The 14,990-nt window shown below is 43.2% G+C and overlaps 1 protein-coding gene across 19 annotated transcripts in view; it reads left to right on the top strand.

The window, feature by feature from the left end:
• Window positions 1-14,990, top strand: part of Eif4g3 (eukaryotic translation initiation factor 4 gamma 3) — a 221,114-nt gene that overhangs the window by 90,311 nt on the left and 115,813 nt on the right. For 8 of the 19 annotated variants that reach the window (XM_060379244.1, XM_060379238.1, XM_060379237.1 and 5 more), the window contains 3 exons: window positions 4,148-4,243; window positions 5,599-5,712; window positions 8,910-8,942. In XM_060379244.1, coding sequence (XP_060235227.1) covers window positions 4,148-4,243; window positions 5,599-5,712; window positions 8,910-8,942 — 243 coding nt within the window. The remainder of the gene's footprint in view (window positions 1-4,147; window positions 4,244-5,598; window positions 5,713-8,909; window positions 8,943-14,990) is intronic. The other 11 variants (XM_060379250.1, XM_060379249.1, XM_060379247.1 and 8 more) reach the window with 3 other exon arrangements.

Below are 14,990 nucleotides of genomic sequence, written 5' to 3'. Positions count from 1 at the left end.
TGATTGGCTGGGGTCTAGGGTAGGGAAGCTCTTGGGCTTTCCAACATTCTGGGAGTAAGGATCGTAGCAGGCTGTTTCGGTCTTTAACTCAAGCAGAACGTGCGTTTATCATCTGTTGTTTTATTCTAAGCAGCAAGCATTGAAGTACTGAATTGTACCCTAGTCTCCGGCAAGAAGGCCTGAGAACTTGAACTTAATTTCATCTTATGATCAAAATGGAGACTTGGAGGCAAACTGGCTTCTGATATGCTAAAGGCAGCAGCAGGTGTTAACAGAGGAGCCACAGTTGTGCTGGGAACTAAAGCAGATCTCAACAGAGGGGCCATAGAGTTACAGTAGTTAGCACTGATATTCTGTGTACTAATAATCTTAAGGTAGTTAAAGTGATTGTGCCTATGTAGTTGAAATGGAACCCCACACTTTAGACATCTGGCAGGCCTTTGCCTTTAGATGCAGGTCCAGTGTCTTTCCTTTCACAGTGTTGTTTTGCTTGTTTGTAAATTAAGACAAGATACCAGTAAGTTGTTCAGACTAGCCTTAAACTCACTTCATAGCCCAGAATGGTCTTGAGCTCATGTTTCTCTTCCTCATAAATGTATATTCACATTTACCTGACTATTTGAAGAGTAACTATCTGGCCAGGCATGGTGCCGCATACCTTTAATTTCACTGCTTGGGAGGAGAGGTAGGCAGATCTCTGAACTTGAAGCCAGGCTGATGTATATAGGGAATTTCAGGACAACCAGGGCTACAGAGTGACACCGGCTATTCCTCCCCCCATTAAAAAAAAAAGAAAGAAAGAAAGAAAGAAAGAAAGAAAGAAAGAAAGAAAGAAAGAAAGAAAGAAAAGATGTCTTCAGAAATGTAGAATGTTCCATTTGAGGTTTGTGAAAATGTGAACTTAATCTTAGTACACTCCTAGAAATGGAATTTTGGGGTCAAGGAGGTCAAGTGTTCTGAAGCTTGGGTATTACCCAGCAACTCTGGGGAAGTCATCAGCTTGGCGGCTGATGGACATCCTCATGCACAACAATATTGGGTTTAGTCCACTCGGCATTATTTTTATTTAAGGTGAACAAATAACCTTAAATGAGAAATGACATTTTTTCCCCTCTGACTTATGTTTAAAATGCAGCGAGGACTATGTAAGTGTTTTCTGTCATCATTGTGTTGGCTAAATTTTCTGTTTTCCATTGTAAAAGAAGAAAATCCACGCTGGGCAGCGGTGGCGGCAACCACCTTTAATCCCTTTAATCCCAGCATATGGGAGGCAGAGACAGGTGGATCTCTGAGTTTCAGGACAGCCAGGGCTACACAGGAAAAGCCTGTTTGGGGGTGGTGGGAGAAAAATCTACTCAATTCCACGGGTTAGTTCTGTGTGTCTGTCTGTGCCTGTGTCTTTTTAACTATTGAGTGAGTTTTGCTCATCTTACCTTTCAGTGGAATTCACCCTGAAACTCTGATTTTGTTTGTCAAAATCACTGTTTAAATAGGCTTAAAAGTTCTATGTAAGTGGGTTGGGCACTGTGTTATCAGTTTATTAGGGCACACACCAAAGTTCACTGAAGCATTAAGCTAAGGAAAGGCTGAGTGCTCTCTAATTACTGTGGACTAGGTTCTCTGTGTGCAGGGAGTGCAGTGCGCCTGTGCTGTCCTTGGAGGACTGAGTCATTGTCATGGTTCTGATGTGTGCTATTTTTTCACCTGTATTATAGTGCCAGATATTAAATCTGAGGGTATTGTATGTGCTAGGTAGTTGTCCTATGCTGAGTTTTAGCCTGTGAATGTCCTGTGATGGTTTTGTAAACCACTAGGGAGAATTATCAAAATCACTAATAATTCTTGAAGTGGTACTTCCTTAATCTTATCCCTAGCCCTCTATGCATTTGATGTTAGGAAGCCAGGTCAGATTGTTTCTACTGGTACTGGCAAGGTGGCTCAGTGGGTAAAGGCATTTGCTGCCAAGCCTGATGAACCAGCGTTCCATTCCCAGGGTGCACATGGGGGAAAGAGAGAACCAATTTCTGACCTTCGAGTGCAGGCAGTGACACAGGAGCACGTTCAGGAGGAGCAGCACACCCCAGAATAAAGAAACAGTTTAAAAATCAAGAAAAGGCTGTTTTGGAGCTGGAGAGAACAGTGCGTGCTCTTGTACAGCACCCAGGGTTCAGTTCCTAGACCCACATTGCGCGTCTCAGAACTGTGTGTAACTTCAGCTCCAGGGCTCCAGCACTGCCTTCTAGACTGCAGTTAACAGACTCACACATGTGCATACCACACAAAGACACATGCTCACAGTGAAAAATAAAAGGGAAGTTCTGTTGAAGTGTTTGCATAATTTTTAGTAAAACACAGTACTGAGTTAAGTCCATCAGGAATTGGATTAATTTATCTTTAAGTATTGGAAATAACAGCTATGGAGGCATCTGCTCAGAGCCCAACGGGAGGACAGATGCCCCGTGATACAGCTGTTTTACCCAGTGCCACTGATGAATTGTAATAGAACAGTTTGTGTGCCGGCACCAGATTCTATGCTTTGTGTGTGTGTGCCTGCTCCAGGCGTTGTTTTCTATCTGAGTGTGTGCCTGCACCAGATACTGTGTTTTGTGTGTTTGTGCGTGTGCGTGTGCGCGTGCTTGTACTAGACACTCTGCTTTGCGTATGTTTGCATTCATGTGCCCGCACTGGACACTGTGCTTTACTTTTTATTGTTATTTTTATTTTTGAGACAGTGTTTCTCTGTGTAGCCTTAGCTGTCCTGGCCCCGCTTTGTAGACCAGGCTGGCCTCAAGCTCACAGTGATTGAGCTGCCCCTCTGTGTCCCTGAGTGCTGGGGTCAAAGGTGTCCACTACCATGCCCGGCTTACATGTACACAGGACTGACTAGTATGCAGCATGCGTTGGTTCCTTCCACACAGTCAGTGTAAATATATAATGTTTAAAGCAGAAGCCTAAAATACAGAGAAATAAAATCATTAGTGTAATGTTATGATACTGTGGAAGCAATGATGCTGTTTTGTTGAGAACAATGCGGAAGTTCCTCTGGGTAGATGGGCTCCCTGAGTGCTGAATAGAAATGCTTGTCCCTGAATGCTACTTCATGTTCTTCTGTTGGCTATGTGTGGCCTGTGTTGGCCAATGTGTTGAAGACATTATTAAAATTTTGACCTGTCAGTCACTCATGGCTATTAGCATATTTCCAGCATGGTCCTCGGAAAAGCAATAGGCTCCTTTTCATTTGTGGTACATTGTGCTCTGAAGAGTCTGTGGTTGAGCAAAAGAATGTTTCTGTGTGTTGATGCATAGCATCTTACGTCTTCTGTGGCAGTGTTTACTGTTTAGTTCAAGCTGGTCTCATATTCTCAGTTTCACTTCACCCCCAAGACCTGGAGTTATGCTACCATGCCAGCTTTGAGGTTTTCAACATATTTGTAGATGTGCGAAGAAATACTTTTTGATCTGTATTAGCTAAAATTGATAAATCCACATACCTTTTTAAAAAGTTGATGTGGTCAAGCCTTTCAGTGTAGTATAAGATGAAAATAATAAGATAAAAAATAAGATAAAAATCTAATAATATTATATAAGATAAATAATAAATAATATTTAATAAGTAATAAACAATAAGATAAAAAGTAAACCTGAATCAGCGTATTCAGCTTCATCTAATTATTGACTATTTAATGCTTGTGACCGGGTAACTGCCCCATTCAGTTTGTGACTAGACTTAGTAGCGTTTGAATAAGGAAAGAACTTTGGGTATCATTTGGCCTTTTGTCCCCTGTGGAATTGGCTGGGGAGTGAGACTGTGTGGAAGCATTGCCCATCCCCTGCTGGCCTCCATATCCATAGCTCCTTTCCCCCATAGCGTGCATGCACACTAGAAGCTGATGAAGTTTCAGCAGCGTCTCTGCACTCCTGGTTTGAAAAATTGTGTTCTTAGATTTGGGTAGCTGATAGCGCTGTCAGCAGGCGTACATATGCCCTTTGTTAGTTGCTGGGCATTATGATAAAGTTAAAACTTTAAAAACTGAATGCAGACCATAGTGCAAACTGCCTACTTCTGTTAGCTTAAAAAAAAGTTGGATTTGAGTTGGTGTGTCATATTTTCTAAAAACACTGTTCTCTTTTTGCTGTTCCCTGACAGACCCCTTATCCCTCTGGACAGAATGCAGGTCCAGCCACATTGGTCTATCCTCAAGCCCCTCAGACAATGAATTCACAACCTCAGGCCCGGTCTCCGGTAAGTCAGCAGCGGCGGCTCTCGCTTTTCTGTGTAGCTGCTGTGATCTTTTAGTGAATGCTCACTTTGTTTGGGGACACTTGCCATCATCATCACTGCCACTACACTGTCACTGGGTAGCATTTGCATTCGAAACAACCTAGATGCAGTGGCAGTTTACATTTCTCAGGGAGAAGGTAGAGCTGTGCCTTGCACCTCCTTCTACACAGTCTGGTACATTCAGGTTTCCCTCCTGTAAGGTCGTAATGCTCTACTCGTACCGCTCAGGATGAGAAAAGTAAAGTATAATGGCATTAGAAGCAAGCTGGGTTTGACTGGTTAGCCTCAGGCTTGAGTGCTGTGGGACGTAGGGATTCCGAACCTGTGGCACTAGACCGGTCTAACCATTCGACAGTATGATCACGTGCATGTCATCCACCCGGGTGTGTTCATTTCTTCAGTGGCAAATTAACTGTGTCATACAGATGTAAGTGCAGTCATCCTCCTTGTTCACCCCTCATGTGGATTGCAACACGTACTGAGCTGGGCTCCAGGTCATCCTCCTGTCTCACAGTGCACTCTGGCTGGGCTCCAGGTCATCCTCCTGTCTCACAGTGCACTCTGGCTTCTGCTGTCCCCCCTTAGCGTCGTTTCCTTCCCTGCATGAGTAGCTTTGGGCAGAAGGTGTCTCTGTAACATCTCATTGTACCTCACGTTCCTCTTTGTACTTGAGCTCTGTGTATTCTTGGAATACAGGGATCTTCTTTTTGTTCCCCAACCCCGCTTTTTTGCTTGTAGCTCAGGAAGGAAGGTCATTGCATTAGCTCCTGCTCATGTGATTTCATGCATGATGTTTGAAATGTTGAAATGTTCCAGAGGCTTGCTTAAAGAACTAGTGCATCTAGACTGCAGAGCGTCTAGACTGTCTTTCTCACCTCTTCTGCCTTCCTCTCCCTTGGTGCCTTCTTCTCCAACATCTGTTCTTAGATCCTGCTTCTCCCGGTGGTCAGAAGAACCATTTTTAAAGTTGTGGGACTTCAGTCCTTGTTGCCTGTTTGCTTGTCTCCTTTTTTTGCTGAAACAGTAAACCCAGTGTCTGGTGCAAGTTTTGTTCTCTGAGTGCTTTGGGGATGTGGATACTTGGCTGTTGGAGTGGGCCTGAGATCCCAACAGAGCCACTTCAGTAGGCCCTACCCTGTCCCTACTGTCAAGCATGGGATGTCATGGGAAGCTCTTACTGCAGAGAACTCCATGACCCTGTCCCTCCTGCCCCCATTTTCATGATTGGGGAAGACAGTCAGAGTAAAATTACATGGTTAGAGCGTGGCGCAAAACCTGACTGAAGAGCTGCATCTCTAAACCAGTTTTCTTGACAGCCCAGCAGAACAGTGCCAATACATTGCACAGACAACTGGAAGAGGAGGAAGGTTTTGGAACAGACTCCCGTTTACAGGTCCTTGGCTGGAAGAGGCTGGATAAAATACTGCATTGTAAGCAATATAACAAACTGTACTTCTTGCAGGCAGCGGTGCCTCTGGCACACATTATTTCTGACCACATCCACATATTGGCTGATGAACAGAAATGCACTGATTCCTTCTTCTCTGGAAGTCCAGCCTGGCATGCTAGTTTTTGCCAGGTGCGGTGGGAAGTTTGTAACAAATTGGGCGGGTCCTCTATTGGGAATTAGACAGGAATAATTTGGGCTTTACACCTTTTCCCCTTACTTTAAATGTGAAGTGGAATATCCCTTTCAGAATTGAATCTAAAAGACAATTTGAATGTAAAAGATAAATTTCAAGGCTTTTGTCTTATCTCCCCATTTTATAATTGATTACAAGGGCAATTGTCTGTAGTTATCAGCCATTTTTCCCCTGTGGTCATAAACTTTTCAGCTACTATCCTGTTTGCAGTTTTTTTGGTTTTTTTTTTTTTTTTTTTTTTTTTTTTTTTTTTGCCATTTCCTCCAGTAGTGATCATTACCACGCACATTACTAGAACCCACACATAGTACATTCCATTACATGCCCAAAGCAAGTGCGAGACTAGCAGAGCTCAGACTATTCTTGCTTATTGTTTTGGGTCTGCTATCTTTTATTTTGTTTGTGTTGGAGGGTAGAGTTGGGTGTGAAACTTGGCAGGATTACATTTTCCGTTTCCATTCCAAGTTGCCATGGTCTAGTCTCCTTCCTCTTCCAGCTGCTTTGACTGCCAAGGAGAGGCGTGAGGCTGGGCTGAGAGCTCTGCAGCTTCTTGGGCAATGGCAGCTTATTCCATTCTGTTTCTGCTTTCATAGGCCCCGGCAGTGCATAGTGTAGCCTTTTCCGTTCTTCCCTGGACGTCTGCTTTTTCAATCCTACTGGCTTCAAGTACTCCTCCCCCCTTTCAGGTTCCCTTCCTGCCTGGATTTCTAGTTAATGCATACGATAGTATGGTTTATAATATGGAGAATCTTGTTCCACGTCTAAAAATGCTGACAAGCTGCCCGTCTGCTCCACTTTCTTGATGGAACTCTTCAAACTGCAGTTTATTTTTAAGTGGTCTGAGAAAAAGAGTGAAGCGATTAGAAGTCTGATTTGGAGGGGAACAGTCTGGTTTTTGTAGTAACCTGTAGCTGTTCCATACGCCATACTCAGTTACCAACTGCACAGCAGGGTGAGGGCGTGGATGGGCGGCAGTGGCACCGGGTCCCAGTTCACACAAGGCTGCTCTCATTTATTTCTACAATCCTCACCACCTCAAAGTCCTGCCGCTTAAAAGCAAAAGCTTTTCTTTTTAACCTGGGCCAGCAGCGACTACAGTTTGTTGTGTTGCTTACAGCCATCCTTAGGGTCAAACTGGTAATACTCCAGAAGACAGCCCACAGCCCACAGCCCTGCGGACCAGGGTAGAGTAGTCCAGGGGCCTTCACACCTTCACAGTGCCTTAGTGAGGACTTTTTTTTAACTCTCTCCAGATATATGTGTGCTTTTGTCAGGTGGTTCTTGCCTAGAACTTGGCCATTGTCTAAAGTTGGGCTCTTTTGTTAAAACCTTGGAAATGGGACTTTTCTGCAGAGCAGTAATAAGTTGGCCACCCCTGTGTTCACCTCGGTGTTTGAAGCGGCCGCTCTCCTGTTTTCTTCAAATGTGTCATGCAGAGGTCTCTCCCTCCTCCCCTCTACTGTCAAGGCATGTGGATGGTATTACTTAATCTTGAAACTTGGTGCCCATAAAGAAGGAATGATCTATTCTGTTCTTGTAAATGAAAAACTACAGCTTTAAAACCTCAGTTTCTTTGAAGAGGAGACGTTTCTAGAAGACCTTTAGTTAACACCTTCTGTCATTCTGAAAAGCCGATTTGCCAAATTTGGTGGCTTTTCTCACACACCCTGAGCAAGCACCGAGCGTCAAGGTGCTTTTCTAAACCCTTGGTGACATTGCAGCTTCTGAGGCAGATTTCTTTGTTCACTGGGCTCCTCAGCACTGTTGGACATTTTCAGAATGGAATAGTGCAGAGGAAAGTTATAGAGCTGCACAGTTCTCTTGTGGATGAGTGAAATGCTAAGCCGAGAAAAGTGTCAGCTGGTCTGCGGCCTGCTTCCTCTGGGGTTGTAAAGGCATAGGGGCTTCCAAGACACAGATATTGTGTAGTCCTTAAATGCTGTGAATGAAAGCCCTGGTGGTTTGCTTCCAGAAGTGCTCTCGGAGTGTTTTCACTGCTGAAGAAGATAGCCTGCAATGGACTCTGGGAGGTTCTCTGTCTCTTTTAGTTAAAATTATTGTTAGGATCCAGATTTTGCACTGATAAATTATTTAATTCTAGGGATTTGATTGTTTTGGTTTGTTTTAAATCCTGACTGAGAAATTGTTCTAAGAGGCCAAATGGAAGTGCATGTCAACTGCTAGAAACAACAGAAGACTTGGGCTCCCTTTCTTCAGAGCTGGCTATCTAGGCAAGCCAGCTTCTCAGTAGGCCTCCAGGGTTGGCTCCTAGTTGCTAGGAGAGTTGAAATTTTGTACTCTTTTCCATTTTCCTCCATCTTACGGTAGTTCTGACTAATCATGTTAGGAACCGCTGTTCTTCACTGGCTGTTTGACTTACTTACTATTTAGCTTTATTAGTTAAGTGCATTTCAGCGCGCACACACACACACACACATATTCTCTCTCTCTCTCTTTCTCTCTCTCTCATTTAATTTAAGGAAAATTTCAGTCTATTCTTTGACATATTCTTTGACATGCATTTCCATTTCCTGTGGACATAAGTATCTATTGTACTTTTGTAAGCTAAAAACATTTCTGGTGTCCTCCAACTGTATACAGTTTCATAAAGCATATTTTATTTTCATGTTTGTTTTAATACACCACCTAGTGTTTCAAACTTCCCTTTACATCCTTTTTTTAAGGCTTTATTTGTTTATGCTATTCCTATGAGAGAGTACCCAGGTACTAATAGTGTAACAGCTTTGTCCCAGCTTCTGAATGACAGGATATTGGGGTGGTGGTGGTGGTAACTGGTGGATCTTGGTGCCTGTTTGTCACTGTCCTGCAGCAAAGCCTTTGCTGTATTGTGTTTTTGTTTTTTGTTTTTTTCTCTTGTGGGTTTTTATCTTTTATTTTGTTGTATATTGTGTAACTTTGGTTTCTGTTGTGTTTCTGACTCTTTGTGCCTTTCCTTTTGTGTCTGTTCTCCCTTCTCCTCTCAGTTTGCAGCGGGGCCTCGACCTGCCCATCATCAGGTACTGTACCCTTGCCCCTCACTGTCCCCCTGACTAATCTGTGGGGCTTAGTAGCTGCTTAGAATGCTGCCACTCTGTGACCACCCTAGGGACTCTCCAAGGACAGCCTCTGTCTGGGCAGATTGACTTGGCTTTAATTTTTATTAGTTTAACCATATTTTGTTGTTGTTGTTGTTTTTTTAACAAGTCCATTTGCCTCTGTTTATAGCAAGCTTAAACCTTTTTTTTCTTGAAAGGATTCTTTAATTGAGACAGCTAGGAGACGTTAGGCATATTAAGTCCTCATGGATTTTGTTAATAAACCTAATCTAATGGAGCAGGCAACATTCTAAGGGTTGCTGTTAACATCCCGCTGTAACTGATACTGATGGCTAGAGTAGCAGTAGTATTTCTGAAGCCACATGTGAATTACTAACTTACACCTCATAACAAATTGATTAACAAAGTACATGCATTTGCTATATAGAACTCTTCATATACCTTACTTAATCTGAATGTTTAACTATTATTCTGTAAGATGAGAATATTATAGGAATTAAGTTTAAAAAATCAGAAACCAGTTCTGGATTACTTTGCAGATATGTACTAAAGGTACCTGATGGGAGAAACAAAGCCTCAGGTTGTTGCCTTGTCCCCACTCCAACACTTCATGGAGTGCTCTGAGACACTGTCTTTTTGGTGTAGGAGGAAGAGCGAGGTTAGAATCAGATGCTGGGGTTCAGATTTAACAGCTCTACTGCATGTGGCCAGCTGCACTGGACAAGTCTCTTTCTAAGCCTCAGTAAACAGGAAACAGGTTGTAGGGGCACACCGCATCTGACACAGCATGAACAGTCACTGCTCTTACTGGTGTTTTTAATCTGCATGTTACTGTTGAAAAACATGAGATGGACCCTTCCTGCATTTATCCATGGTAGTATTATGTTCAGGATTTTTATTACTTATTAAATGGGTGTTGCCTCACTTTAAATCTTTCATTATATTGAGTGAATTGATACAAAACCCTATTTCTTAAAATGTAGTCTTAACAATTTGGAGGAGACAGGGTCACCAAATTCTGAGGTGCTCTAAGCTTGGATATGGCATGGATGACCATTCTTTGGTTTTCTGCGGGGGGTGGCGGGGGATATGCAACTTGGGTATGTTTTCAGCTTGATGATACACTTCTACAAAGACTTTGGAATGTTGGCACTAGCCAGGTATAGGTTTCATCCCCATTAGTAACTGAGGATTCTGGATAAGTTACTCAAAACTGCTCTCAGCTTCAGTTTTCTCATCTCTCAAATGGGATTGACAATGATGGCTCAAAAAGAAAGACTGTGAAGAATAAGATAATACAAATGAAATGGTCAGCAGGATGCATTGGAACATGTGCCTGCTACTACTTAAAAATACAGTTCTTTTAGGGTTGATAGAATTAATACAGTATAATTATTTCTAGATTTATCTCATTTGATATATATATATTTGAACTGCATGTATGGCTATACCACCTGTGTACTGTTGTTCTTGGAGGCTAGAAGAGGTCATTGGGTTTCCTGGAACTGGAGTTATAGATGGCTATGAGCTACCATGTGGGTGCTGGGATCATACCTGAGTCCTCTGCAGGAGCAGTCAGTGCTCTAAACCACTGAGCCATCCCTCCATCTCCAGAATTAATAAAATTTTTAAGAATTTATTCAAGTCTGTAGAGACAAAGCTTATGTTTTAATCAGCATGAAACCAAAGACTTTTAAGAGAGAAACTAAGGCATCTCTGCCCAAGTAGCAGAGTTAAAAGAAAGGACATGGGGTTTTGTGAATTAACTGGAAAGAGGGAAAACACCTTTGAGTTCCTTGGTAAGGGATACTGTTGAGTATCTTCACTCACCTCTGTGTTTCTTAAACATCGTTTTTTCTCAGGGAAGACCAGTAGCATTAATTAGGATTGCCTTTGGCCGCTCTTCTCTCTTGGTAGGTGGTATGAAGTACAGATTACACATGCAAGGGTAATTCTGAAACCAAAGCAGTGTTGTTGGTCTTGGCCCCCACTTACTAAGAGTGAGTGTCTCTAAGGTGGTTTACTCTAAAACACTTTCTGTTCTTGAGGAGTAGGGCAGAAACTGGAAGGCTTTGTGTTTCTGCTACCTGGAGTCAGCTGCAGTGACCTGAAGTTGGGGCACCGTGTTAAGCGCTTACAAACGTGGATTGTAACATGCTCTTGAGAATGAGCAGTCATTTTCTAAACTTTCTCATGAAGTATGCGATATATTCTCAGATGCTTTTGTGACATAAGGTTGACTTCAGTGGCCATGCCCCCCTGTGTGATAAATACATCTTAGGGAGGTATTATTGGTGGCTGTCAAAGCTTTCTTCCTGATATTTTTACAAGAATACCGCCTTTTTTGATTGCTGGAAAAAAAAAAGTCTCAAACTATATAAAGTTATCTTTACAAGATAAGTAATCTATTAAACCATTCTGTTGCTAAATAGAGAAGTGTTCCTCTGGGTTGCATTCATTAGCAAAAAAGGTATTTGTTTCTTTATGTCAGATGGCATGGAACCTACTGTATAGCTGAGGATGACCTTTCGCTTGTCTTTTAAAGTTGTTATTTGTATCTGCATGTGGATGTGTGTGTCAAGGTGCATGTATGAGCCAGTTTTTTCCTTCCACCTCCACCTGTATCTGAGAGATCAAACTCGAGTCCTCAGGCTCAAACTCACTGCCAGCACTTTACCTTCTGAGCCGGCTCACTAGCCCATGACTTGAACTTGTGGTTCTCGAGCCTGTACCCTCCCAGTGCTGGGATTCTAAGCAGGTGCCCCACACGTGGTCTGCATAGTGCTTGAGCTTGAAAGAATGCTACTAAGCTGTAGCTTCGGCTTCGGGGAAAATAGTTTCTCTGAGTTCCTGGGTTGTCACATAGGAACCTAGAGTGTTACTCTTGAATGCCAAAAGTCAGGTGGCTGCTGATCATAGTTCAGTGCCATTTAGAGTCTTTTCATTCTACATCATAAAGTCCAGTGAATAAGGAAGATTGAGCTAGGCCTAGTGGGAGAATTGTGGAGTCAAGACCTACCTGATAAAACCCTGTAAACAGAAAACAGGACAGTCCCCTTAGCTCCCACAGCAGCAGTGGTTCCTGTGGCATGCTGGAGGGACGGAAGCAGCAGTCCCAAGCAGGATCGGCCTGGACCAGTGTTGGGATACTGTACCTCAGTGAGAAGGAAAAGTTTGCTGTCTGCCTCCATAGGAAGTCTATGGAGTTCCACTAGGGAGTTTCACTAGGGAGAATGCGTGTGGGGTAATCATTTGTGGAAAATGTATAAATTCCGGTATGCATAACAATCTTTGGCCTCTGACTGCCAGGCAGTTCCACCCAACCTGTTTCTAGACGTTCCTGTGAAGGTATTTCTCCTTGGAGACTTGAGTCTGTGTGTCCCTTCTTGTGTGCAGAATCAGGTAGAGACATAGCTTTGGAGAATTGACGAGGGGCAAGTGTTCATTACACAGAACAGGACATGGATAGTTGCATAGTGAAAGCTCTTTAGGGACAAAGTCAAGTTACACACATTTAAGACAAAACTACGTCTTTATCTTTGTCCTTGTGTCTCGGGGGCTTGTGCTTTGGGCTAAAGTTCAAGTCACAAATTGCTTTTCGTCTCTGGTTGTTTGCTTTGATCAGATACGTTTAAAGCAAGATTTAGATTTTGCTTCAAAGCCAAACAGTGTTGTCGTCTTTGATCCCAGCACTTGCGAGGCAGATGCAGGCAGATCTCTGTGAGTTTAAGGATAGCCTTAAACTTTCTACATAGTTCCAGGACATCCAGGGCTACAGAGTGAAGTTCTGTTTCAGCCCCCACCCTCACCACCCCCCAAAGAGAATTAGCTTTGGAATTGATCAGGCGCCTCATATAGCCCTGTTGCTTAGGGGGGTCTGAGGCAAGTGGATCCCAAGCTGTGAGCTAACCTGAGTACACACTGAAATCTTTTGTTGTTGTTGTTGTTTGTGAGACAGGGTTTCTCTGTGTAGCTTTGGCTGTCCTAGGCTCACTTTGTAGAACAGGCTGGCCTCGAACTCACAGAGATCCGCCTGCCTCTGCCTCCTAGAGTGCTGGGATTACAGGCATGCATTACCATGGATATAGTGAAATTCTTAACTCAAGAAGTCTTCCCAAGCCACCCACCCCAAGATTTAGCAATTAGATTTCTTGTCTCTCCTTCATAGGTAGGTACTTTCTTGCTATCTCCATCCTTCTATGTTGTGTAAATCAGTCTCCCTATGAATGTGTGGCAGATGTTTACCGTGCTGTGGCTTGGTGTTTAAGTAGACATGGAAAGGAGACAAGTGAGTTGTCATTTGGGAACTATTTGGCGGGATCCTTACGAATAAAAGACATCTCCCCATGTAGTTAGAAACTATACTTTTTTTTTTCCCTGTATAAAATGGAGTTTTGTGAATTACAGCAATCCCAAGACTTTAAATATTGAACATTTTGTTTGTTCTTAATGGAGCCAAGAAACTGCTGTGGGATCTGCTTCTTGGATTTGCTTTTGTTTATAAGATCCTTAACTGTATTTGGCATACTGGAGTTAACTTTGCAGCCCTGTGGGGTCAGGCCCTGCTCCAGCAAGGCACACAGCATGCTGTCGGATCAGCCTAGGCAGGGCCTCATTTGACCTAGGTTTATTTATCCTTTCATTTTGTAAATGCACAACTTTTAGCATTAACCCTATTCTCCTGAGGGAGAGGCAAATGTATGCTGAGCCACTTTAGAAAGATGGTGGTTATCTTTCCTTCTTGCTTGAAGATCCCAGGGTGGTAGCTGGGTGTGGTGGTGAATGCCTTTAATCCCAGCACTCTGGGAGGCAGAGATAAGTGGATTTTGGTGAGTTCGAGGCCAGCCTGGTCCAGGACAGCCAAGGCTACACAGAAAAACTCTTTTGAAAACCAAAAAGAAAAAAAGAAAAAGAAAAGAAAGGAAAATCTCAGGGTGATGAGAGAGGAGTTGAGAGAGCAGAAGTATGCCCTGCTGGGAGGAGCTCAGTCCAGCGTCTGGGTTTAAAGCTCTGCCTATGAGAGTTCTTCAGTGTATTTGATTATTGAAATTTGTGCAGTTAAAACTTGGAGTACCCTGTGTTACTCTCCTCATTTTGCTTTTAGGCTTCACAATGAGATGAAGTATTAGTTTTTTGTAGTTTGTCTTTTTGCCTTTTTTTTTTTTCTTTTTTCTTTTTCCTTCCCGTTAAAAGACAGGATCTTCATTGTGTAGCACTCCCTGGTCTGTAACTCACTGTAGATAAATTGGCCTCAGACTCACAGATACCCACCGATTTCTGCTTTCTGCGGGCTGGAATAAAGGGAGTGCAACACCATGCCCGGCCCACGTTCTTTTGATTAGGAGTAAAAACCCGGAAGTTGGTGTCTCAGCACGTTCACAGCACAGAATCACTTTGCAGGTGATTACGTGCTCTGTTTCTGTGGTTTTGACAAGTGCTGAATGTTCAGAGTGCTTGGCTCTCGGTGTGAGCAGGGGACGCTAGCTGAGTCGGGTGGGCAGGCTGCACTGTGGAGGAATGGTGAAACATGTACATTCCTGTGGTTGCTCGGTTTGTTTTGCTAGAGAAAAGCCAGTTGGCTTGTGGTCCGCCCCCTCTCATCACAGGTTTGCAGGTTTCTCTACTGAGAAGTGTATATTGATATGTCTGTATTACTGTGGACAGTGTTTTAGATTTAAAAAGGAAAGTAAATAGGGGCTTCATGCCTGTCTCTGAGGCCACCCTCGGGCACAGCAAAGTTTAGGAGACGTGACTAGGATGCCACAGCAGCCATGCAAGCTGAGTTAATGAGTGGCAGCGATGGGCACTCTTACATCCGTGTCTTGTTGACAGAGTGCTGAAGAGTGGTGGGAGCTCACCTGCTCATTACCCTCACTACAAAGTATCCTGGGCTCTAGTTTTCTTATGTACAAAATGGTAAAATACATTCATAAAGGATAAGACCTAGAGGCTTGATAATATCATCCTTGGTTTGCTATGTGGGCATTCAAAGTTTAAAATATTTGGCAT

This window comes from Meriones unguiculatus, chromosome 3, assembly GCF_030254825.1.
Source record: "Meriones unguiculatus strain TT.TT164.6M chromosome 3, Bangor_MerUng_6.1, whole genome shotgun sequence".
NCBI lineage: Eukaryota > Metazoa > Chordata > Mammalia > Rodentia > Muridae > Meriones > Meriones unguiculatus.
The sequence above is the reverse complement of the archived record's forward strand: the minus strand, read 5'-3'. Positions and strand labels throughout refer to the sequence as shown.